The following is a 26,491-nucleotide window of genomic DNA, read 5'->3' as shown; positions in this document are numbered from 1 at the left end:
CAAAACAAAAATAAAAAAACATACAAGATAAACAAGAAACAACTGCAGCGAACTTAAAAACATAAAAACAATGAGAAAAAAAGATAAAAATACAAAAAAAACAATGAAAAAAAAAAAAAAAAACTATAGGGGTTAGCGGTACTGAGCCTTCACGTGGCGGCCCTGTTTTGACTAATTTCACAGTACCACACTGTAGTAGTCAATGGATTTTTTAGACCACAGGTATAAAGAAAGCTCCTGAATACAGGATTAGAAATAGAAGTGAAACTGGAAATTGTACATTTAATATAGATATGTTCATAACCGATTTCATAACCGTTTTATTAAATGTTAAATGTGCATGGCTAATAATGTCACTATAATTTAAATATTCTAATTAGATGCTTTTATCAAAAAACATGGGGTTTGGCACCAAAAATGCTTGCCTCTGTTAAAGAATAAGGAGCAATGGTTATTTTATGCGAATTGGCGCATATTCAATGAGATACACCTAATTTGCATAGTTACACATACAATTTAAAAAAACTTCCAATGCAATTTTTTTTTGTCTTCATGTAAGTAATTAACTGGGGAAGTTTCATGATGATATCTGTTTGTTAAAATGTTTACCCTATTCACCTGGGATTTCTTGGCCACCTTGGTCGCCAGCTTGAAAAATACACCTTTCTGGTGGTCAGATTTTGGTAGACTTTTAGGATGTCATTAAGTACACCTAGTACTACAATAATCCACTGAAAAACCTTTTGTTAGAATTTTTTTGGGGTCAAGTCATAAATGCAGCCGACTATATGTTAGCAGCCCAATAATATAATTGAAAATTAGGAAGAGAGAGTCCACCATGCTGACGGTGTCTCTGTAACATGCTTTTGCGAATTTGAGGGTTTTTCTTGTTCCAGATAAATCCAGATACCAATTTGTCTATGGACAGAAAGAATGATTTTGATAAGAATACCGGAATACATTGAAATAAATACAGGTATTTGGGCAGCACATTCATTTTTATTGTATTGATTCTTCCCCCTAGTGATAAGGGTAGTAAATCCAACGTTCTATATCTTGTTTAGGCGATGAAGCAATGGAGGGAAATTGGCCCCAAAGAGGTCTTTGATATTATGTGTGACCCAGATCCCTAGATGTTTAAATTTATATGTACTTATTTTAAGGGGAAATGTGTCAAGTGGAATCAGTTTGGCTGCAGTATTCACTGGCATGATCTCACTTTTTTGTAGGTTGACTTTATAACCTGATATTTTCCCAAAGTCTTCCAGAAAACGTAGTGTTGCTGGTAGGCTGACTAACGGGTCCGAAAGGTATAAAAGCATGTCGTCAGCATAAAGGGATACTTTATGCTTAGAACCATTTCTCTGTATTCCTTTAATGCCAACTGCACCACGCAGCGCTATCGCCAGTGGCTCTACTGCGAGAGCAAATAGAAGAGGAGACAGAGGGCAACCCTGTCTAGTGCCGCGACGCAGTGGAAAGTAGGAGGAGAGATTATTATTTGTTCGGACAGCTGCCAGTGGGGAAGAGTAAAGCACCCTTATCCAGGAAACAAATCTTGATCCAAAACCGAATAGTTTTTGTTTTTTTTTGTATGATTTATTTATGAAACTTTGAGCAAACAAATATACAATACACCACCTACACAGAGAGAAACTGATGCATAGATGCATACCGTGGAACAGGGTACCAAAAAAGAGGTAGTTTTTCCCCAATTCCCACCCCCACCCTCCCGTACAAGTAAAAACGAAATTAACACAAGTACGTGCATAAATGAAAAAAAAAACAAACAAATAAATAAAAAAAAAAAACAAAAAAAAAACACTGCTACTGCACTATAGGCTAATGCTCGTGTGTGTGTGTGTGTGTGTGTGTGTGTGTGTGTGTGTGTGTGTGTGTGTGTGTGTGTGTGTGTGTGTGTGTGTGTGTGTGTGTGTGTGTGTGTGTGCGCGTGCGTGCGTGCATGCGTGGGGGGCATCAAGACTAGGTTGTCTAGATGTCAGGGTCGATCTCTAATTGGAGAGATCTGACATGATCTAGGAAGGGTCGCCATATTTTATGGAACTTCCGTTCGGAGAAACGAAGAGAGTATTTAATATTTTCCAGTCTCATAAAATGCAGGGCGTCTTTAATCCATTGAGAATGAAAGGGAGGGTAAGGGCGCTTCCACCGCATCAGAATGGCACGTCTTGCTAACAATGTGAGAAAGGCAACAAGCTCAGTAAAGTGGGACGGCAGTGAAAGGGCAGTGGGTAGGACACCAAACAGGGCGAGTAGTGGCGAGGGTCGGATGTTGGCAGATGTGATAGCTGACAGGGAGTTAAAAACGCAATCCCAGAACGGAGCAAGGGTGGGGCAAGACCAGAGCATGTGACTGAGATGAGCTGGACCTAGATGACATTTGTCACAGTTTGGGTCGATGTCAGGGTATATATGAGCCAGCTTAGTCTTAGACCAGTGAACTCTATGCACCACTTTACACTGTAGAACTCCATGGCGAGCACAGATAGACGAGGAGTGAACCCTACTCAGAGCCTTCTCCCAGGTGGCAGGATCTATATCTTCACCAAGTTCTACGGACCAGGCATTGCGAAAGGTGTCAGAGGCTACAGTCCGACTATTGAGAAGAGTACTGTACAATATTGAAATTGAGCCTTTGCAGCTGGGTTTAATATCCAATAGTGTATCAACAAGAATAGAAGGAGGAAGAGCAGGGAATCCAGGAAAATTAATGCGAACAAAATCTCGGACTTGCAAATACCTAAAACCGAATTGTTTGAGGGTGTAAAAAAGATAATCCCACTCCACCCGATCGAATGCTTTCTCAGCATCAAGAGATATTAGTATTTCCGGAATATCAAGTGGAGTGGGATCATAAAGAATATTGTACAGGGGCTGTATATTAAAAGAATTAAAAGAATGCCGACCTTTAATAAAACCTGTTTGATCGTCACATATAATTGAGGGCAGGACAGCTTCTAAACGACAGGCTAGCATCTTTGAAAGAATTTTACTGTCCACATTCAAGAGCGAAATAGGTCGGTATGAACCGCATTCCTGGGGATTTTTATCCTTTTTAGGGATAAGTGATATGACTGCTTGTCGCATGGTTGGAGGGAGGGAGCCAGTAGTGAATGATTCTTCAAATATGGAGAGCAAAATAGGGGCAAGTTGGTTCGAAAACTTCTTAAGAAATTCACTCGGGAACCCATCAGGTCCCGAGTGTTGGGCCAACCGGTTGTTCTCAGGACAAAGAGGGGTAGATCAGCAGGAGGATTGAACAAGCAGGCTGCAAGAGCTCTGCTCTGCGGGATCTCCCTCATGAGGCCTTCTTTAATTATATCCCAGTTTTGTGTCTTTGTTTACCTTTTCCAGGTGAATCAACAAACCCGGGGTGATCAATTCGATCACAACAGTCTCACTGCTTGTACATTTTGTCTTAGCTGTTGTAAAAATGATGACAACATATTGTCATGCCTTGACGTTCAGCTTTGGTTGTATTTTCCAAACTGCAACACCTGTGAGAACCAAATCAGAATCAGCTTTATTGGCCAGCTTTGCAGACACAAACAAGGAATTGGACTCGGGTTGATCTTTGCTTGCAAGTACAACATTCACTTAACATATACGGATAAAAAATAAAACATAAAACGAGTACAGAGAATAAAAACAAAACAGTAAGAATAGAATGGAGGAAGGGGAATATGTCTATGTATGAGAATCAATAAAGTAGGTACATTTGCAAATAAATAAATAGACACTATGGGTGGTATACGGTGTATCTTAAAATAATAGTGCAAAGCAGTTCAGTGCAATGATAATGTATTAATAACACTATTGTAACTGTAAAGTTGAAATACACGATGTAGATGAGCAGAACAGTGTTTGAGGTGTGGTGTGAGGGGGCGGGGGGTCTGTTACTGTTCTGTTACTGTTCAACAGAGTGACTGCTTGGGGGAAGAAGCTGTCGTCTTTGTGTCGGCCGGTTTTTGCAAACAGTGCCCTGTATCCAGGGGTGGAGCAGTGATTTTAAAAGTGGGGGTGTTCTAGGGGTGGCACATGAGCACCGCATCCTGGCTGCCAGATATACATTATAGCACCACGCCCTTTATTCCAAGATATGTAGCTACTAATGTTTAACATAAATAATACTATGCTCCCAGACTGTATTCAGAGGCTCTTCCAACACAGAGTCAGTAATTATGAACTGAGAGGAACATGCGTTTTTATGAAAACAAAGACAAGGTGAAATTGGCAATAACACAACAGTTTTCACATTACAAAAAGCGTAGTGTCAGAAATAACAAAAGGTATCATTGTCCCTTAAAAAAAACAATTATGGGGTGAAATCTGACAATGAACACAGAACTTGTTTTGTTGACAAAAAGCAAAAACTGCTCAAAACATCCAAAAGTGGTCTTCCTACTTTCTTTACATAACACAAATTCTTTGGCAATTGCCTTCCTGTCCCACATGTCCAGCTTTTCCTTGTGAATATGACACACAGCCACACTGTTCAGACGTGTTTGTGTCATGGTACTCCTGAGCCATGTCTTGAGACTCCGGAGCCCACTGAACCCTCTTTCTGCCTCAGCTGATGACACTGGGACAACAATTAGCAGTCTCACTAGTGTCTCAACTTGATCAAAGAGGCAACGGACCTCTGGACACATCCTCTGCAAAATGCCAACAACATCACTGCTGGACTGGAAGTTATACTTGTTTCTGAACATTGCAAGCTGTATCTTCAGGCTTCCTGGATTTAGCTCTGGGTACCTTTGCACAGAATCATGTATCTCTCCAGTTAAGAGGACTTGCTCCAAATTTCTGATTGTTCTCAGACTTTGTAGTACTCTGTTCTGTAGTACTCAGAGGGGGATGCATGCACATGTGCAGAAGCAGAGCCGGTAAAACGCTGAGGTGGCTTATGGTGACGTGGAGATGCAACTGGCGTTAGACCAAGCATTTCACACATCTGTGATGCTTTGCTGTGAACAGTTTCGATACTGTCTGGGTTTCTTCTTTTTGCAAAGGTTTCTTTCACACAGGCAACAGCAGAAAGCATGCCATCTATAGTCTGTGTTCGGCGCTGGAGAGAAACATTGAGAGTCTCCAACTCTTCTGTTGTGTCTAAGGCAAGCAAAAGACCAAGAACAACATTTCCCTGCTGAAATTTTTCATATAATCCCTGAGCCCTGCCTGCTGCATCTGACTGACCTGTTGCCATCTCACTCAAAGCATGCAATACATGCTCATATTGGTGTCAACACAGCATGTATGGCACTTGTGCGAACTGTGCATCGTGTGGGACAAAGAGGTCTTATAGCCTGCTGTGGCCCCTCCTCAGTTTTTGCGATTCCCTTGAAGATATCCTTAAGCTGGCCTGACTGGCCAAAAAAAACTCTCCCAACTCATGAACCCATTCCATGGAGTTACGAATAACAGCTGAGGCAGTGCAGGCTTGCTGGGTGATAAGGTTCACGCAATGTGCACCACAGTGCACATATGGAGCAAGCGGTTGCTCTCTCTGAATGATGGCCTGTGCCCCTGAATATTTACCAGCCATGTTTGCTGCTCCATCATAGGCTTGGCCACGTAAGCCTGTGATGGGCAAATTCAGGCGTAGCAACACATCCTTCGCAACCCTTGCCAGATTTTCTCCAGTGGTCAATGAAACCTCATACAGTCCAATAAATTCCTCATGCACAACCAAATCATGGTCAACATACCTTAAGCATAATGCCTGTTGCTCCTTTCCTGACTGATCTCTAGTGCCATACATCATTATGGGGAACTGCAAGTGTGGAATTGATCGAATCTTGTCAGAAATCTCCCTGACATTGGAGGTGCTCATCAAGTTAAGGAACTCGTTTTGAATGGTTCCTGATGTGTAAACATCCTTTTTAATTGCCAAACACCTGGAAAGGCATGGATCTCCTTCCGCTTTAAACTTGAGTAGTTGATCAAGATTTCCCTCGCGTGAATCATGGCCCCTTAGAGCTAAACCCTGTCTTGCCAACAACTGAACAGCACCAATTATTTTAAGGAGGCATTCCCTTGCTTCCTCTTGTTTTGATGCAGCCACACTAGCCAGCTGACACTGAACTGATCTGTCCTCATACAGATGGGTAGTTATTGCTGTCTTGTGACAATCAGACTGCTCATGTTTACTGAATCGCTCAATGGCCTTTCTCCAGTTTTTGAAGCCTGCTGAAATAAATGCAGGTTTTGCATTCTTTGCCAGTGGTGAGGTGTCTTTTTCAAATGCTTTCGAACAGTAAAAGCATAGCACACCCTCCACACCAGGACTAAAATGGAGCCACGGGAATCTGGTGTACCACTGTGTTTGAAATGTAAGTACATGTTTTCCCACTGACTGTTTAATCATACATTTTGGATCTGGTTGATTTGGTTTAGATGCAGACATGTCCAACGCCATTCTTTCTTCATCTTCACCATTTCCCTCTTCTTCTCCTGTGTTCACACCCTCTCCCTCCTCTCCATCTTCTTTTCTGTTCTCTCCCTCTTCTTCTCCTCTGTTCTCTCGCTCTTCTTCTCTTCTGTTCTCTCCCTCCTCTCTCATGTTCTATCCCTCTTCTCTCATGTTCTCTCCCTCTTCTTCTCTTCTGTTCTCTCCCTCTTCTTCTCTCATGTTCTCTCCCTCTTCTTCTCTCATGTTCTCTCCCTCTTCTTCTCTCATGTTCTCTCCCTCTTCTTCTCTTCTGTTCTCTCCCTCTTCTTCTCCATGCTCTCCTTTGTCCTTCTGACTCACTTCCTCATTAGCATCCTACATAAAGAACTCAGTGTTAATATTCCTGAACATGGAAGTGTTGAAATCTTTTATGTAAACTTAGAACCTGATTTCTTTTATCTGCTTTTTATGAATTATTTTACGTATATTCTATTGCTCTTACTGTTTTAAATAATCTCTTATCCTAGCTTTTATTTCACTCTATATTATTTTTATTTCTCTCTTATTATTGAAGATTTTAATATTTTTATTGCAAATAAAATATCCTTCACCCAGATTTTAAACAACCAACAACATAACATTTATCTTAATTGGATGGCCAAATTCTCAAATATATTTGAACCTAACAATAAGACTTCTTACTATAGCCAATATTTACAAAATATGACCGAGTTGACTGAACATATAATGTTATATTTTCCTTTTTCCCCTGTTGTTACAGTTTTTCTCTATTGCTTAAACACATTTCACGATACTGCCCTCACTTTTCACAAAACTCTAAACACAAAACACTTTTCTAAAGCTACGTACACTAAACATCACAGTTTCTTTTCAAAACCAACCCATCACACCAAAACAGTTGCTCATATGCTCAAAAACCAACCCATCACACCAAAACAGATGCTCATATGCTCAAAAACCAACCCATCACACCAAAACAGATGCTCACATGCTCAAAAACCAACCCATCACACCAAAACAGATGCTCGTATGCTCAAAAGCAAACTCTGACACCAAAATACCACTCAAGGCCTGCAAAAATGTAAACACTACTGAGCATCATTAACCACATTACCAAAAAAATTGAAAACACAATTTTCACAGTGTGAGACTGTTCTTTTTACAGTTTCACAACTGCTAGGATGCATTTGAGCAACCCTTATTTATTCTCAAATATGTTTTGGGCATTTACTATAGATTTGTGCATTTCATGGGAATAGTTACATAATGCAGAAAATGCAGTAATATCACAACTCAATGCAAATATGAGTACTGTAAACTCCATAGAGGATCCATTACACACAATAGATACAGTACAGTAACAATTGAGAACACAATGTTCAGGGTGCGATTTCTTTTATTACAGTACGTTTGAAAATTGACACAGTATGTTGTATGTTGACACCGAAATCATGGGGCGGCATCACGTCGGGCTGGGTCGGGCCACATGACCTCCTCAACGTCACAGGCAATATTGTCCATAGCCAAACAACGTGGGAAGAATGCCCTGGCATGCCGCACCCAGCCTTGGAACACCTCCACAGCCACATCATCACAGGCCAGGTCCATAGCCCTGAGAAGGTTCTCTCTGGTGTAAGGTTGGCGGTTATAGATCTTCCACCGCCATGATGAGAAGAACACCTCTATTGGGTTTAGGAACGGAGAATAGGGTGGCAGATACACATTAATGAATTGCTGATTGATGTTAAACCACTCTCTGAACTGGATACTGCGATGGAAGCTAACATTGTCCCAGAGGATGACGTATATGGGAAGATCAGCTGGCCCAGGAATCTGCTGGTCGTGGTGATCTGCTGGCCGAGCATTCAGGTGGTCATTGTCATGCAAAACATCTCTGAGCTCTCCTAGGAAGGTGAGGAGACGCTCAGTGTTGTAGGCACCAAGTTCAGCATGCCGGTGGAGAAGCCCTCTAGAACTCATGGCAGCGCAGAGAGTGATGTTTCTTCCACGTTGGCCGGGCACATCAACGATAGCTCTCCATCCTATGATGTTACGGCCTCTCCTCCTCCTTTTTGTGAGGTTGAAGCCAGCCTCATCCACAAATATAAATTCATGGGGTCTGGCCATGGACTCCAACTGGAACATCCTCTGTGGAAACAAATAGCGTTTTCAGGTGTTCAGAAAGACAGTCAATACAGCACATTACAGTACGGCAGTATAGTATTGTATGTAAAGTACTGTAGGCCATGGATTGTACTGTACTTACTTGCACATACTGGTGACGGAGGTGTTTTCTGTCAGAGTTGCGCTCAAAGGGTACCCTATAGGCCTGCTTCATTCTTACTCTCTGGCACTTGAGGACTCTGTCTATAGTTGTCAGGCTGACATTGTCAATGGTCGGAAAGTTCAAATTGTCACCAATGATCCTCTCCCGTAGTCTGATCACATTGTTCTCCCGAACCATATCCACAATGAGGACCTCTTGGGCTGGTGTGAATCTGGAAGCCCTCCCACCTGCAAATGGCAATCTTTCAACTCTAGAGAAACAAACATAGTCATTTGGTCAGAAATGGTCCTCACAGTACACACTTTTACTGTAACCATGATTGCACTTGTCTGTATGTAGATGCACTCCACTATACTACTGTATACTGTGTACATCTAGTGTAGTGACTAAAAAACTACTACATGAAGTACCTGTTGTGTTCTCTGAAGGCCCGAATAATGGTGGCCACTGAGAATCTGCTGAGGTTTGGTTGGACTCGTTGTCCCGCTTCGGTCATTATCATGCCGTGGACAATGACGTGGTTAATGACTGTTGCTCTCATTTCATCTGTAATGAAATTACGTTGTCTTGCTTGCCCTCCTTCTCCTCTCCCTCCTTGGCCTGCTTCTCTTTGGACTGCTTCTTCTCCTCTTTGGCCCACTCCTCGGCCCGCTCCTCTCCCTCCTCGACCTTCTCCTCTCCCTCCTCTAACACGAACTCCTCTTCTTCTGTCTTGATCATCCATTTTTGTTTTTGAGACTTCAGCAAACTGCACTGACTTATATAGGTGTGGTCACATCATTTGCAATAGGTGTTTTCAATTATGAGTCGTTGTGTTTACTGAATGACACCAGGTATTTTCATTGTGTTCAAGTTTTGCTGATTGTGGGTAGCATTTTGCATCACATGAGCTTCACAATGCATATTGGAGCAGAGTTATATGCAAAATGTGTTTTAGCACGGCAAAATGTGTTTAGAGTTTTGAGAAAAAGGGGATGGGTTTTGTGAACAGTGTCTACAGGTGAATTGTGTTTGTGGTTGTGGCAAAAGGGGGGTAGTTTTACTAAATGTGTTTAGGCAACTGGTCATTTGGTTTAGAGTACTGGGTTTTGTGTTTTGGCAATAGAGAAAAACTGTAATTATTAATGATCTCATAAGTCACTAAGACGAATTTTAATTAAACGTGTCAACTTGAAAATACATTAATTTGGTGGGCAATCTGTTAAAATGTGCTTTCTCAACTTCTAGAATTTTGATTTGAGGGGGCAAAACATTTGTACATGGGCGTAGAGCTGGCTTCGTCTGCATTCACTTACATGACAACTTGACTTGAAAAAGTGGTCAATCCTCTGCTGCTGTCTCTTCCTTTTAAGCATCTCTGCCTCCTCTTTCTCTCTCTTGCTCTCTCAAAAAGAATATCTACAGTATACTGCTGTTCACTGTCAGCCAGCAGCGACTAACAGTAGCTCCGAGTAGCATGTTTACTTTCCCGGGCAGCAGCCGGGCTGGTTTTGGTTAAAGGGCTGTGATTGGCTGGATGGCCATTCAATCAATCTAATTTGACCAATGATTTTTCATGTAGCGTATGGGGAACTGAGGTGCGCTCCATTTGGGTATGCTGATGCATCGCAAGGGTGGGCCATGGGCAAAAACGGTTTTACCTTGGGAAAAAGTGGGGTGGATGAAATCATCTTTCTGTAAAAGTGGGGGTGTCGCAACACCCCCTTCCCCCACGGGTGCGACGCCCATGCCTGTATCGTCCGCCAGAGGGGAGAAGGTTGATCAGTCTGTGACCAGGATGCGAGGGGTTTGAAAAGATTGTAGCTGCCCTTTCCCTGGCCCTGGACCGGTGCAGGTCCTGGATGGAGGGACGGTCAGCTCCAATGATCCGCTCTGCAGCCCTAATTGTCTGTTGCAGTCTGGCCCTGTCCCGTTTCGTAGCAGACCCAAACGAGACAGCGATGCAGTTGCAGATGACAGAAAGTGGTCAGCGGCTCCTTTTTCTTGATAGTGTCGATGTGGAAAGACCATTTTAGGTGATAAATGATTTCAATCGTATCATGCAAATAGATCATCATATAATTTATACATTTATTTATTTAGTTTTAAGAGGTTTGCTGATTTATTAAAAACATCTATTGGGAAATTGGTAATATGTACTGAGAATGACGCAGTCCAAATGTAAAGCTTGGAGCTGTTGGGCTTGTGAAGCTTACCTAAAATGGAAAGAAATGTTGATATTGAACAAAAGTTGAACATTCAAGGTGTTTCTGATCAACTGAAATGCTGCTTACACGCTCAGGATAGTATGGTTTCTTTGTGGAGTCTAGAGGAGGAAAATGTCTCCCTATCATGCTGTACTGTGGAGGTTTCTGCCTAGAAATGTACGGGTCCACAGCTTCATAAACAGCTGGGCCTGGGGTGTGGAGGAGAAATCACAGTACTGAGAGCAGCACCACACTGGGGAGGCTCTGTTCCTTTAATGACTATTTATATGTACCTTCTGCAGGTCCTCATAGAAGCTCCCAGTTTTAAGGCGACTGGCCATTGTATAGCTGGGTGCTGAAGGTGTGGTTACAGTTTTAGACCCAAAGATAGGGGGCAGCTGTAACAGCAATATATTCCTCATATATAAAGCTGACACCAAATATGCTTCTTACCTGGGACGCCATTATTACTGTCCAGGTTGCGCCTCCCAGTTAGAGAATATGCAGGAGCTGAAGGAAATTTCACTTTCGCTGAATGCTCTGGGGAGTAGTGGCCTGAAACCCCCCCCAAAAAAACAGTACATAGAGAAACAGCTGACAGGTAAACTGCTTGTATGTTGATATCAGCACTGCAAAATCTGTTTTAAGACTGTTATACTGGGCCTCACTGACATGGTCCAGGGGTCTTGACCATTTGGCGTTCTTCTGGACGGCTGTGCATGGAAAATGCAGGTGCACAACTGTGGCCATGTCTTGTAATGTTGGAAGGAATCAAATATCTTGGTCCTGGAGAGCAGTTAGTATTTTCCTTCCAAAAACGTTGTCCGAAAGAGAACATCGGTGCTTTCGGTTTGGTGGGGCCATGTTTGTATTGACCTTAATCAAAGGTTGAAGGGAGGTAATCTTAATACCGAGATGAAACCATAATAATACTACTTGTGTGTAGCAGGGTGGATGCTACGGGGCCCGCCCGAAGGATGGAGAGACACGGAGTTTTCGTGCAGAACCTTTATTTCGGCTTTTTCACCAACAGCAGATCACCCAGTGCACAAGCACCTCACGCACCAGCTTCTTCATTCTGAGTGTCTTATGAAGGCTGGCAGAGTGGAGAGGCTGATTGGGCCCACCTGTGCCCTAATCAGCCTGAGTGGCTGCAGCTCCTCCACCCTGCCACACACCCCCAACGGCAACCTCGAGCCGGGGTCCGTCCGGCCGAGCCTACTCCCCCCCCCAGCCCCCTCGGAGCGGGAGAGGAACCCACCAGGCTTCCTGGTCGGGTGTTCGCCCCCGGTGTCGGCCTGAGCCGCGGAACGGTCGGGGTGGTCGCCCCCGGCGTTGGCCCGCCCGCCGTGGAGGATGCGCTCGGGGCCGGGCCCATGGTGGCCTCGGGCCACCCGGCGCGCGCACGACTGCCTCCTTCACCTCCGCGACGCAGCCCTGCGTGGGCTGCTGGTCCGCCTCCAGGACCGCCTCTTCCCCCACACTCTGCTCTGGCCGCAGGTCCGGCCCCGTCTCCGCGGGACCCGCCGTCGCTGGCGGCTGCGCCTCCGAAGCCGCCTCCCCCGCCAACTCCGCCTCCGTCTCCGCCTCGGGAGCCGTCGCCTGGCGGCCTGCAGCCACTGCCTCACGGCCGGTCGGCTGCAGCGCCACCAGCGCTGCCGCGGCGAACCTCAGACGGGGTGCAGGGATGGGTCGCTCCGCGGGTCCCGCCGCCTCGAGAGCCGTCACTTGGCGGCCCGCAGCTTCTGCCTCTCGGCCTCTCAGCTGCGGCGCCGCCAGCTCCTCCCGCGTTGCTGCGGCGGCCCTCAGACGGGGTGCAGGGGTGGGTCGCCCTGCGGCCACCAGGGCTTCTATGGCGGCCAGCTGCCGCTCGCCCTGGTCCCGGAAGGCGGCCGCCATGCCCGCCATGGCCCGGGCGAGCGTGTCCAGGGCCCGCTCCGTGCCTCTCTCGTCCATTCTTCGGGCCCCACGTTGGGCGCCAGATGTAGCAGGGTGGATGCTACGGGGCCCGCCTGAAGGATGGAGAGACACGGAGTTTTCGTGCAGAACCTTTATTTCGGCTTTTTCACCAACAGCAGATCACCCAGTGCACAAGCACCTCACGCACCAGCTTCTTCATTCTGAGTGTCTTATGAAGGCTGGCAGAGTGGAGAGGCTGATTGGGCCCACCTGTGCCCTAATCAGCCTGAGTGGCTGCAGCTCCTCCACCCTGCCACATTGTGAAAAAAAAAAAAAAGGTCATTTGAGATTTACCTGTAAGTGCAGGCAGTGAATACGGGGCTGCCATAGAGAGCAGATTTGGCCCTCTCGGTTGGTGGAGCATCCAGGTTCCAACCCAGGGTGCATCTGTCCATCTGTCAACTGTCCAGCTTCTATTGCTTTAACATATATAAAGTGGTCTCCCCTCAGCCTGCCAACTCAGAGAAGGAGGAAAGCAACCAAATTCTGCAGTGTCTGTACAGCCGCCCGGATGAGCCATCCAGTGTGATGTGGCTTCTACGATCCGTTCAGATTCTGCCCCCTTTCGTTACGTAACGAAAATGCACAAATCCACAACTAACTCCGCCGGCCGGAGCTTCCACCATTTTTTCGTAGCGGTGTATCGCGTCATTCAGGCAGCCAATCAGCATTGTGCCTCATTATCATAGCCTCCCCACCCACTCAGAATCCCGCATAGATAATGAGGTTAGAGAATGGGAAGATAAAGACATGGCTCAGAGGCTGTATTTCTAATTTATTTAGAAAAAACAATCAAAAGCTTGTTTTTAAGACATTCAAGGCCTGTTTAAAATAGGTATTAGATGCCATAATAGGTCCCCTTTAAATACATGGGTGGAACAAACCAGTCAGGGTTTGAAGTTAACTTAGAAATATGTTCCAAATTGATAAATAATGTTTATGAGTGGGGCAGCACGGTGGCTTGGTGGTTAGCACTGTTGCCTCAGCGAGAAGGTCCCTGGTTCAACTCCCTGGCCGGGCGGGGGTCTTTCTGTGTGTAGTTTGCATGTTCTCCCCGTGCTTGCGTGGGTTCCCTCCGGGTACTCCGGCTTCCTCCCACAGTCCAAAAACATGCATAGTAGGTTAACTGATGATTATAAATTACTATTTTTATTTATTATTTGTATCTGGTACTGGGGTGCAGAGGTTTAGTTGGATGAGTGAATATTAGATGTAAATCTAAGATGTAAATATTAGATGGCTCCAACGCCTGAGTGATGTAAAAGCCTAATTTGTTGAGGATTGATTTAGAGTAGTTAGTTTAGTATAGTTAATTTTGTTGTAATTTTGTTTTGGTTAAAGGTTAGGTTTAGTTAGTGGATTTATTATTTTAAGGTTAGGGTCCAGTTCTTTTTGCTTATTTCTTTGGGTTACGTTGGAGTCATTTTCTATTTACCTTACTGCTTCCATTCACAAGTGATACAACCAACAAGATTTAGCAGGAACCAAACTGCTTGGGCAGAAAGGCTGAGGGAAACCAAACATTTGGCCCCAAAGGTCACACAACAGCCAGAACGGACAGCACGTCTTCACACATGGGTTTGAGTGAGACGACTGCCAATGAGCACTGCTCCAGCAGCAGCTTTGTAGGGGGAGAGGTTCCCTCTGGTTGGCTTCCGGTAGAGGTGGGCGTCGCTCTCCATCAGCACACCTGCAGCAGCTCCAACTCCTCCCACACCAGTGGACCTGAGCTGACAGGTGATTTAGTAAAGGCCACCTCCAACAGGGAATACACTCATCCAACTAAACCTCTGCACCCCAGTACCAGATACAAATAATAAATAAAAATAGTAAATAAAAATAGTAAATTTACAGGGACGTAACGGATGGATGGATGGATGGATGGATGGATGGATGGATGGATGGATGGATGGATGGATGGATGGATGGATGGATGGATGGATGGATGGATGGATGGATGGATGGATGGATGGATGTTTATGTGTGGCATTTATTTAAGTTCAATACTGCACATTAAAATGATTCCTCTAATACCTCCTGCTAATATTAGGATTTCTGTTCAACTGTGTTCAAAACTATTACTTTGTTATTACGTTTTTAGAGGAGGAGAAGAGAGTGCCGGCAGGATGGAGTGGGTGAAGTAGTTGTCAGGAGTGATGAGGGCAGCAGAAGAGTCAACAGGAAGGTCTATAAGACAGCGGTGAGACCATCTATGTTTTCTGGTTTAGAGATGGTAGAGCTGATGAAAAGAGGACACAGGTGGAGGTAACAGAGCTGGAGACGTAAGGTTCACATTAATTCAGAGGGACAGCTCAGGTTGGCTCTTTTGGAGAAAAAGAGAGGCCACATTAAGATGGTTTGTGGCGAGGAGCGACAATGCATCTCTTGGTGGAAGGATGCTGGCGACGGAGCTGCCAGGCAGGCATCAGAGATAAAAAGGCAGAGCTCAGGGCCAGATGGAAAAGAGTGATTTACTCTGGCAACTGTTAAAGAGAAAAGCCGAAAGCAAAGGAAGACATTTAGCAGATGCTTTTGTCTAAAGTAAATTACAACTGAGGAAAAGCAATTAACACACAGTAAACATAGGAAACCGCAGAGTAATCGCAGTCGAGAGAGCCTCTGGGTATGGGTTAAAATGTGAGAGAGATGAAGTTGTTTAGGATAGGAAAGAAGTTTTCTCAAGAGCTTTTTGAAAACAGAGAGAGCCTTGCTCTTGTAGCAGTGGGCAGCTTAATCCACCACCAACAAAAACTGTCTCAACTGAGGTCGCCTTCTGTGAAAAGAGGGCCAGTCGATGTTCTTGTGATGAGTGCAACTGAAACAGGTTGTCAAGAGGTGTTCTTTAAGCTCTTTTAAAGAGGATGGGTTATATTGAGGACTATGGACACAATAAATAAACAAGATAACTTATTTCAGCAGATGAAAAACACATTATACTACCCTTCAAAATCAGAAGATAACTAGCAATGTCAATAAGGTCAGAAGTAGCAGAAACCAGCGAGACCATATCTCGACATGGAAACGGGGCAAAGTAACTCAACTTTGCACAAAGCAGAGGAACAGATGTGCACAAAAAAGCCTGAAAGTGTTCTGGGCTGATGTAAAAATGTGAAATATCTGGCTGTAGCAAAAGGTAGTGTGTTAGCCAAAGGGATCAAAAGTGATACTGTCAGTGACTGCAGGTAGCAGTGAAGCATGATGTAGGTTTCTTGCAAGTTCAAGGATAATGTCTGCAGCTGAAATGTGGGGATTTGGCCTGGGTTCTTGGTATTTTAAGAGCTGGTAAATGCTGTCAGATAGTTATCCACCATACAATCCTTTCAGAGAGGCATCTGATCGGCCCCATATTTAGTCTGCAGCAGGACAACAAACATACAGATGACGCCACTAGTACCCACCCTCAGAGTAAAAACAAAAAGAAGAAAAAGAACAAGGGGGTCCTGAAAGTGTTGATGTGGCCTCAACTAGAACCCTGATCTCAACATCATCAAGTCTGTCTGGGATTACATGAAAAGACAGAAGATCTGGGGTCAATTCTGTAGTTGTTTCCAACAACCTACAAGCAGAATTATTTCAAAAATTGTGTTCAGGTGTACCTGGAAGATTTGGTAATGTTTTGATTGCAGATTGCAGTCACACTAAATATTAAATTAATTAAAAATGTATATCTCCTGTTTGTTTACTTTGCATTTTGTGAACTCATAAAAACGGAACCATTTAACAGCATTTCTACACATCTGCTCAAAACATTTGAAATATATTATATTTTGGAAATCTGAATGGAAAAACTTGACAAACTGCAAAAATGACAAAACAAGACCGATGTACAAAAAAGTCAGGTTTACTGTAATTATACAGTTACATTTGTATTATGTCAATTTAAGGTAGTTCAAAAAGTGTTTAACTGTTAGTGAGACACAGAATGAAACACAAGGAAGTTTAACTGCTGCATCTGTTCATGATTCCACGCGAAACGTTATAACCCACTAAGAAATTGAGGATGAAGAATGGAAAAAGTCTGTTTGCATTATGTCTGTTTGTCAGTAAAATAATGGGTATTCTAATAAAGCAGTAAAGCCTGATGTTGAATTGATACACATTTGGTTAATCACACCTATTAAAAGTATTTCAAATATTTATGATGACACACATCAACCACCAAAGTACTAAATACTGCCGGGAAAGCAGTAACTTTGAACAATGTCAAATACACTTCATTCTTTGATACACCAATAAAATATATTTGAACTGTTCCTCTTTTTCGATTTATCTATTTACAAAAAGAGCATAATTAAATAATTTTAATATTTTTCATCTGTTTTACCACACTAGGAAGTGTCACAGAGATGTTAAACTGAAATCTACTGTCCAGCATTAAACAGCTTCTTTCTGCCCTCCATCCCAGACATGGCGTCCACGTTCTTACGCCAGTCAGTCACTTCTTCTTTCTGTGGAGTGATAACATACAAATGTTTAATCATTTCGCTCTAATTAAACACAAAGATTTTGAGGCTGGGTTTGGAAGCAAGAAGGAATTTGTTGCAGGATTTGCATTACATATTGAACTATATCTTTTGAATTCTCTGTTTATAGTCCAGGGTAGAGTTTAATTTTAGCCAGAATTTGCTTTAACTGACCTGGCGAATTGTTTAAATTACCGTGTCAGAGCTCTATATACTTATAACCTCCTATAAATTGAAACCTACACCCTTAGATCTTACCTTCTCATCCTCTTTCTTTACGGTCTTGAGTTTGGCCTTGAAGTCTACGGACTCTTTGACCCGAGATCCCAGCAGAGCTCCCAGCATGGCGTCTGCAGACACCCTCACCCTCCTCAGGTTTGGTCTCTTCATCTTTCCTTTTAGTTCAATGATTTTTTGAGACAGATCCCCTATCTGTTTCCAGCACAAGGAACAAAACCAATCAATATTGTATGAAATGTTCAAATTTCCCACCAGTTATGCACAAATGTCTCACAGAATCCTGCTCAAGTTGTTTAATTTCGTATAAAGAAGTAAATAACTCGATTGTTCTTTTTTTGCAGATAATGCTCACCTCTTTGTCGTTTATATTTACTTTAGCATTAATATCATAGCGCTCTTCATCTGCCTTATCGATTTTCTGGTGTAGCTCTTTGCACAGATTCTGTGGAGAGAAACTTCAGTGAACCAGACCTGTTGAGGTTATCAGCCTTTTGCTTGAATGCAACTGCGCTATGATTAGATCTAAACACTAGATACAGCTTTTTGCATGAAATATACCATACGTATTAACTTATGTAAATATATGCAGCATGTTTTGAAGAATTTCTCATGTTCACAGATGAATCAAAGAAGAAATGTATGTACAGTTTTAAGTAGATGGTTTCTATTGTCTTTGATAAGATTAGGGACTTTTTGCTCTTTGGATTCATCTTATAAATATCATGAGTGGTGAGAGACATTGATGTTTTCAAGTAAGATTTTGTCAACGAAAACAAACAACAATCTTTTGGACAGTTTATGTTGCCTTTCTCAAGAGCTACAACCATCTTCTTGAGTACCTGTAGGTCCTGCATGGACATGCCGGACACTTGGAGGCCTGGCACTCTCTCAGCAAGGATCCTGTCTCGTTCTTCCTTTCTGGTTTGTTTATCAGCCTCCCACATCGTCATGGCCTTCTTTATAAGTTTGGTCTGAAAGCCATCAAATAAGTCTCCGTGAAACGGAGCGAAACTGACTTCCAGAGCTCTCAAAATGTATATTTCACAATAAAAGACGATACAAGATTAACACAAAGTGTGTGCAAGAAATACCTTCAAGAACAGTCTGCGAGATGCAGAGATCTTTGGCTTTGGTTTCTGAAAAAGACGACAATGTATATTTGATTCAAATTTCTGGTGTTTGCACCATATTTTCTTATGTAAGTAATATCCGTGTTTTGGATTTCTGTAGTTGTTAAATAACTACTTGTGTTTTGGTCTGGTGGTTTGGGGTTTGTGTGATTCTTGCTCTGTTCTTCCCTTAGTTTCCTCTGTCGTAACTGTCGACCCCTGTGTCTCAGTAGCCTGTGCCGTCAGTGTGTGTACATATAGCCTACTCTCTAAAACATGCTACACTTCCAGCATACAAACAATTGCACAATCTGCAGTATGCTAAATATGTCTGGGTGGTGTGCTACATAGATGGGGTACATGCTGTTTCCCATAATGAAATTTTCCACTACTTTCACTCACAAGACTGTCTATCACAGTAGTCATGTACGTGATCATTTTTAAGGAGGCACCCTGCTCATCAGTACCACTCAACATAACAGTATGCAGTTCACTGAGCAGTATGCAGTAAAATATGTCTCTTCTTCCTCCGCTGCTTGACTGTTGATCATTATTTCTCACATGCTCCCTGTTATGCTTTAGGTTGTGAGTTCCTGTTGTATCCTCCTCATTCCTGTATTTAGTATTTTTGCATTGCTGGATATCTTGCTGTGGCAGCACTTGTGGTTAAAATAAGGAACTTAATTAACTACTCCTGCTTCCCTGGACATCTCTAGACCTAAACCCTAAAAGCAGACACGGACCCTTAAAAAATAACAAAAGCAAAAGAAACTCACCGGCGGCCTGTACCATAAGGAAGTAGGATGCACAAGTACAAAAAGACAGAAGAAAGATAGATTTGTTACATTGTTGGAACCACATTCTAAATAATATTGATTAAGCTATGTTGGAATATGCTGATTACTTACGCTTCTGACATGGTTCAAATTTGATGTTCTTTCTTGGTAAATCTAACAATATAAAAAACAAAAAGACGAAAGAACAAAAATGAAAATAAAATCAAAAGTTCCTTAAGGTCATGGCCCTGATAGCAAAATATGAGTGAATCAACGTTGAAATATGGTTAAGCAGAAACATTGAATCCATGTTGTAGCCACGTTGAAGCCTCGGCAACAAACAGAATACAATTCAACATTGATTACATGTTGGCATTAGAATTTGATTATTGATTGATGGTTGATCCACCATCAATCGTTGACCTTAACCAAAAATCAACCTTTTTGACCATAATTCAACATTGATTTAACATCTTTTGCTATCTGGAGGTGCACAGTTTTAAAATAAACTCAGTCCAATCATCCATCACATTGATTATATTCCGATTTAGAAGCATTCACTAGTTAAAACCTTGTATGACATTGTCTTAAGGTCGAATGAAAAATATTCCCTCAAATGAAGCCAAAAAGACAAGAAAAAATAAATAAAATCCTTTAAGAAACACTTAATAGAAATGGGTCAAAAGACATTGTATTTGTAAAATCAAAACACATAAATCAAAAGCTGTGGGTTAGCTGTATCTTAAACGTGGAAACTGGCAAGGATCAGAGAAATTCAGCAAATCTTAAAACTACTCTCGTTAATTCAACTGTGCAAAGGTCCTTTTAAGAAATATTTCTAATATTCACCCAAATATGACACGTTTTCATAAATGGAAACAGTTATTGACATCATCACTCTTTTTTTTGAGAAGAGAAATCCAACATTGTTTTAAAAGACCCTCTTTAAGAACGATATCAATCAAGACTTGTAATAAAACTCTTACTTTGGTCCAGCATTTCTTCATATTCTGTATTTCCAAAATAAACTCCTTACCTTACACTGTAGCTGACAAAAACTTGCAGCTGTCTTTTACTGAGACTTGAAGGATGTAAGAGGGTAGATATATAGAATCCAGCGCTCATGTGAGTGGCTCACTAAAATAGACCCTCTGTCCTCACCATTCTTGCATTGCATCTCTCGTGTACCACATGTATGAGGTGTGAGAGTTCTTAACGGGACTCTGCATCTGCGAGGCTTTCTGAGAAGCTTGATCCTTGCCAAGATACAAAGGGTCAAGTCTGAAGAGCGATTAGGCATTATTGCATGTCTTTGATTAAACTTGAGGAGAAAAAGACTTACTAATGGTTCTCTATAGTCCATAGCTTGAATATGACAATAAGATACTGCTTTTGTGTAAACACTAGCAAAGAAAGAAATGACACAGTTTCATTTTTCTTTTTCTTTTTTCATATCTTTAATGACTGATGCAGTTTAAACATCTAACAAAAGGGGGGTTCACAAGCATTAACACTCAAGTAGCTGTTAATTCATCAGGGAATAATATTTCTACACAGTTTAAACTCTTAACAGAAGTCCACAGGATTTTCAGCACACAGTAAAGATTTTGAAGAATGATGCTGCCATCTCAAGGCTGTAGGAGAGAACTGCTGCAAATTGTCACACAATGAGTATAGTACTACACCATTTAGATAAAGAACTTTAAAAGTGCTTGATGCAAAACGGGTTCTCTTTACCATTACTTAAACTTGGTGAATCTTTAATGTACGCCTCTGAAGAAAGCAGAAACTTTAAAATGTTTGTCAGCTTCACCCTGCAGTATATCAAAATACATTTTTTTAATAGATGTTTTTTGTGTCTTTGAAAGCCTTAAAAGTAAAAGAATGCATTTATTGCATCAGGTCATAAAAGGTTCAGCAATAGTGTGTTTCTTTAGTTTCCAGAAGTATCAAAAAGCTTCTTCCTTCCCTCCATCCCAGACATGGCCTCCACGTTCTTACGCCAGTCAGTGACCTCCTCTTTCTGTTAGAGAAACAAAACATCATGAACAAACAACCAAAATAAAGCAGCTCATCTCACAAAAAGGATAAAAAAGGGGGTCCAAGGGGGCCAAAAGAAAAACCAGACGTGCCTTTTCTTCCTCTTTCTTGACTGTTTTAAGGTTAGCCTTGAAGTCGATGGACTCTTTGTGTTTGGAGCCCAGCAGAACGCTCAGCATGGCTTCAGCTGAGATCCTCACTCTCTTCAGGTTCGGCTTCTTGAACTTACTCTGGTACTCAGTGATCTTCAGTCTCATGTTATCAATCTGGCAGACGGATAACATCATACATGACATATGACAGAAAAGAGGTATGGAAATATGACTTCTGAATTTAGAAATAAATGTGCAAGGTGGAAAAAGACATAATCTTATATGCAGAGGTGTCAAGTAACGAAGTACAAATACTTTTTACTTTTACTCCTTACATTTTCACGCAATTATCTGTACTTTTTACTCCTTACATTTTAAAAACAGCCTTGTTACTCTATTTCATTTCGGCCTTTAAAAAAAACTATCCAGTTAAATTGCTCCATCCAGATAGAGTGAATTTGGTTGTGGTTGTTTCAGATGTTCTTGTCCAGTTTTGTTCTTACATCCGTTCCCTCAGATTCCTGCAACTAAACTTGGATGTACATTCCAATAAAGGTTAGGATAAATGATAACATGCCTCTGAAGTTTCACCAACAATACTTATAGGCAACTAGTCATCATATCTCCTGCTCTCTGAAACACATGTTAATGCTCAATAGTGCACATATATGGTTCTTTAATATATTTGCATTATACTAAGATGCATTCATTTTCAATGCTTTTGTCCTTAATGGCTTTTTTCCCCCTTACATTACTTTTACTTTTATACTTTAAGTAGTTTTGAAACCAGTACTTTTATACTTTTACTTGAGTAAAAAATTTGAGTTGATACTTCAACTTCTACAGGAGTATTTTTAAACTCTAGTATCTATACTTCTACCTGAGTAATTAATGTGAATGCTTTTGACACCTCTGCTTATATGTTGAAAGAGGTGTCTGAATGTTGAAATAATGAAATGTATGAATGTCTTTAAGTAATAAACTCAACATAAAAATGTAACAAAAGAATGGGGGGGGGGGGGCGGGGGGGGGGGGGGGGGGGGGGGCAAGAAGAACATGCCTTTGTCTTTAAAAACGAAAAGAAAAAGAATTCTGGAATTTATTAGTTTGTGTACCTATTCTGTTTTATTACGTTATACTGCCCCCAAGTGGCCAGACACTCGTCATTGAAGAAAGAATCTTTTATAACCATGTAACTATTATCATCATCATACAGCCACTCGGGGGCAGCATTTCTTTTCTTTAAATTCTATTTTTTGTCTAAACTTTGTTGCAACCTTGCATTTGCAGAAAACTGCGGAGTCCGTTAACCTTAAAAACATGTCCACCTACATATTGTCATTTCTATTACTCGAGCATCCTACCTCCATGTTGTTCTTATTAACCTTTAGACCACAGTCATACCGTTCCTCGTCTACAACATCAATCTTGTGGTGCAAGTCTTTGCATAGGTCCTGTGAAGAGAAAGCAAATCATTCCCTTGTGAAAGTGAAATAAAGCATTAAATTAATTGTAAAGAGTTGTGTTTAGTCGGATAAAAATATTTAATCATGTAAAGAAATACCTGCAGCTCTTGCAAAGACAAACCAGACAGACTCAGAGGAGGAAGCCTTTCTGCAAGTGCATCTTCTCTTTCCTTATCCTTCTGATCTTTCTCCTCCTGCAGCATCTGGGCAGCTACTGTCAACAGTCTAATCTAATGGAGAAAAAAAACGTCAAAATAAATGGTGCAATCAATATTTCTTTTTATTTAATTACGATTTTCAGACCAGTAACAGCAGAAAGTTACATACAACATTTCCACTGACACAGCATACTAAAACCTAACCATGTATATAACATATCATTGAAAAAATATTCATGAATACTGTATATGGAAAATGTATATTTAATGCAGTTCTTAATAAATAGAATACCCAGTGAACAGGCTTGGGGAGTCCACTTGTGAGGTAGTTAAATATAAAACACCACACATAAAAAAAGGGAAAATCTTACTTTCAACCCCAGCCTTCGGGAGGAAGATATCTTCGATTTTCTCTGTAATTAAAAAAGAAACAATGTTAATATTTTTCTTTATATCCAGTGTATTATGCAGCACAGCACATTTGTATGTATGATATATGATTTATGATGGATTTTAAGATGGCAAGCAGAAAGTTGTTTTTTAAAGTACGTTATTAAAACAGTTGCATAATAGATACTCACAGGTCTGTTTTGGTGTTCATTGGAGGAGAAAAATGACAATAGGCATTTTAATTTATACACATTTTGAAAAGATATTTGATGTTTGATGGTTATTCTGTGCTGAACAGATAAAACAATAAATAAACCAAATGTGACGGCACTTACGCATCAGCCATGATTGTCTTAAATTCCCACACTAGACTGGAAAAGAAAAAAAAAGAAAGTGAAAAGTGCAGTTAAATATATAAAAATATATATATGTATATGTATATATAGATATATATACATATATATATATATATATATATATATATATATATATATATATATATATATATATATATATATATATATATATATTGATAGATATATGTACTTGTACATGTCACCTCCTCTCCTGACAAAGTATTTTCCCCAAACATTCATAAAGCTGGGTGCACAAAGTTACTCCCCTGAAGATCATTCAGTCATTCACTAGAGTTAAAAAGTTAGTAAGTCTATTTTTTTCTGGATTTTGCATTCATTCATTTTTCATTTCTTTAAATTTAGCTTTTTTTTGGTTATCATCAACTTTCATTTCAAGAAATTTCAAGAAAAATCTGCATAAAAAATCAGCATAAAAATTCTGTTATATATTTCAACCAATTATATAAGCACACATGTACTTTCACAGGTTAAAAAAAACAACTTGAAAGTAATTTTGCTTTTGTCAGATGAAAGACGTCGAGGAACTAAAGCAGCGAACGTGTTAAGATTACTGATGACAGTTTTTGCATACGTGACAAGAATGGTGAATGACCAGATAATCCACAGGCATTTGAGATAACCATGTTAATCCATTCAACCATAACAGAGATTCAAATTTTTTTTTTAAAGGAACGGGACAAGGACAACAGATGCAAGTAGAATCTGTTAGTAACTCTTAACTTTTCAATTCAACAGTTAAAAACCACACCAAACATGTATAAGTATTAGAAATCTTTACCTAAAGTAGCTGAATCCACACAGCTCCGGTACTCAACTCAAAACTGAAGAATAGCGTGTGAGGGGGAGGGACCACTTTCTGAAAGACGATGGAAAAAGATCAATCAAATTTATAGTGTCTCTGCTAAATGGGAATGGCTAACCAAAATAGAGTTGTGCTTATTCTACTGCTACTGACTGTCCATCAGCACTGACATTTATTCTGACCCACAGCTTCACAATGATATGCAAACAACTAAGGAGGTAATAAAACTTCCTTTGTGGGTTTTAGATATTTAGGTATCTTAAAGTGTTTCTGCAACACCTGTCAGTGGAAGTGACACTTCACATTTAGAGAGGGGGGTCTGAACTCATGCAAGGTCAGTGTCACACATGCACATTTCACATGGGAGCAGCTTGTTAGACTTTGTATCAAGCTGTTCAGGAGTTAAAGTGCTTTGAAGAAGCACATTGTTACAGGATTAGTTTGCTCTGTGCATTTATTTTACAAGGCAAATAGCACAATCCAAGAGCAAAATGGACAGTTCCATGATGATCATCTATAGCCATTTAACGGTGTCTTTAAATGATAAGGTGCTTTGTTTTTCTATTAGCCCAACATTAAGTGCTAAAATAAGAAAATCTTTCACTTCTTTGTTTGCATTTCACCCCTGCACTGCAAAAAACTAGATACCCCCTGTATGTATTTACATCCCTTTTTCCCTACATATGTGTGTTACAATGAACCGGTGTGGCCATGTAACGCATTTCAGAACTAACTCTGGGGTCCGAAGGTTAGTCTGCTTTTATTCAGGCCAGTAGAGGAACGAGGACAGGTGCTTGTCAGGACACAATTGCTTGTAAACTGAGCCAGCCAGAGTTTAATTTGTGTCAGTGTTGTAACGGAGTCAAATGTTTACAAAAGGCTGTAACTCATGTCCTCACATGAGGACAGCAAGACAAACCATGGCTTAAAAAGGTAGTTCCTCATAAGTCATAACATCTGCTTCAAATGGTCACTTGATAGTACTAGATACTAGTTTTAGTATTACTTTGACAAAGAATGAAAAAAAGGGTTAGATATTCAGAATTTTGGTGTTTAGTTTCTATAAAGCTAAAAGGATTTCTTAAAATGCCACAAACATTTTCTCCGTTAAACCCTCCCTGTATATGGCGTACCACATTCACTTACATTACAGGAAGTCAGTTTTTAATGAGGTTTAAGGAGGCCTAGTTGTATATCCTATATCCTGTCAAAGACATGCGGGGAGCTCAGGATATAAAAGGCAACTGCAAGGTATTCATATTCTTTATTTACAGAACCACATACATTCATACATTTAACATATCATCATCCTCTTAAAATAATGCCTAAGTCATATTTGTCAAAAATCAAAAACAACTGAACGAATTATTTGACTTTATGTTTTCTCCTTTCTGAAAAACTTGAGAAAAATATGACTTTATCTTAAGAGGGTGTACTTTTCTTTCTATTTATTGAATCTGCAAGATTTGCTCTGAATCTTTAGTAAGATTTCTTAGTACTTTGAAATGTAATAAAGAACCATCAATTATATCTGTGGATTTTTTTTCCTCTCAATGAAAAGTGACCCAACGTGGTTCCAGCTTTTAATGTTGGTCCTCTGATTGACTTTGACATCAATGCTTTATCAGCCCACGTGTCAGTTGGAGCTTGTCTGAATGTTACTTCTGCTGTTAGCTAAATTCAGCTTCAGAGGCATTTGCTTCGTTTTTGAGA

General features: G+C 41.1%; 3 protein-coding genes across 3 annotated transcripts; all 3 read right to left on the bottom strand.

Annotated features, from left to right (window-relative positions):
* Nucleotides 1–10,834: 10,834 nt before the first annotated feature.
* LOC133444851 (ciliary microtubule associated protein 1B-like) lies at nucleotides 10,835–11,983 on the bottom strand. The gene is made up of 6 exons (XM_061722752.1): nucleotides 11,938–11,983; nucleotides 11,579–11,782; nucleotides 11,350–11,461; nucleotides 11,200–11,311; nucleotides 10,994–11,122; nucleotides 10,835–10,915 (listed from the first exon to the last, which is right to left on the bottom strand). The coding sequence occupies exons 1-6, from the start codon at nucleotides 11,981–11,983 to the stop codon at nucleotides 10,835–10,837; spliced, it is 684 nt and encodes a 227-aa protein (XP_061578736.1).
* Nucleotides 11,984–16,690: 4,707 nt separating this feature from the next.
* Nucleotides 16,691–18,793, bottom strand: LOC133443795 (troponin I, slow skeletal muscle-like). Its single transcript, XM_061721027.1, has 5 exons — nucleotides 18,660–18,793; nucleotides 18,408–18,539; nucleotides 17,921–18,010; nucleotides 17,587–17,760; nucleotides 16,691–17,313 (listed from the first exon to the last, which is right to left on the bottom strand). The coding sequence occupies exons 2-5, from the start codon at nucleotides 18,516–18,518 to the stop codon at nucleotides 17,227–17,229; spliced, it is 462 nt and encodes a 153-aa protein (XP_061577011.1). The 5' UTR covers nucleotides 18,519–18,539; nucleotides 18,660–18,793; the 3' UTR covers nucleotides 16,691–17,226.
* A 2,087-nt stretch (nucleotides 18,794–20,880) lies between these two features.
* On the bottom strand, nucleotides 20,881–23,726 carry LOC133443796 (troponin I, slow skeletal muscle-like). The gene is made up of 5 exons (XM_061721029.1): nucleotides 23,581–23,726; nucleotides 23,150–23,281; nucleotides 22,950–23,039; nucleotides 21,582–21,759; nucleotides 20,881–21,472 (listed from the first exon to the last, which is right to left on the bottom strand). The coding sequence occupies exons 2-5, from the start codon at nucleotides 23,252–23,254 to the stop codon at nucleotides 21,387–21,389; spliced, it is 459 nt and encodes a 152-aa protein (XP_061577013.1). The 5' UTR covers nucleotides 23,255–23,281; nucleotides 23,581–23,726; the 3' UTR covers nucleotides 20,881–21,386.
* Between the last annotated feature and the right edge of the window lie 2,765 nt (nucleotides 23,727–26,491).

The sequence above is a fragment of the Cololabis saira genome, chromosome 5 (assembly GCF_033807715.1).
Source record: "Cololabis saira isolate AMF1-May2022 chromosome 5, fColSai1.1, whole genome shotgun sequence".
In the NCBI taxonomy this organism is placed as follows: Eukaryota; Metazoa; Chordata; class Actinopteri; order Beloniformes; family Belonidae; genus Cololabis; species Cololabis saira.
Note: the sequence above shows the minus strand (reverse complement) of the source record. Positions and strands in the feature narration are given on the sequence as shown.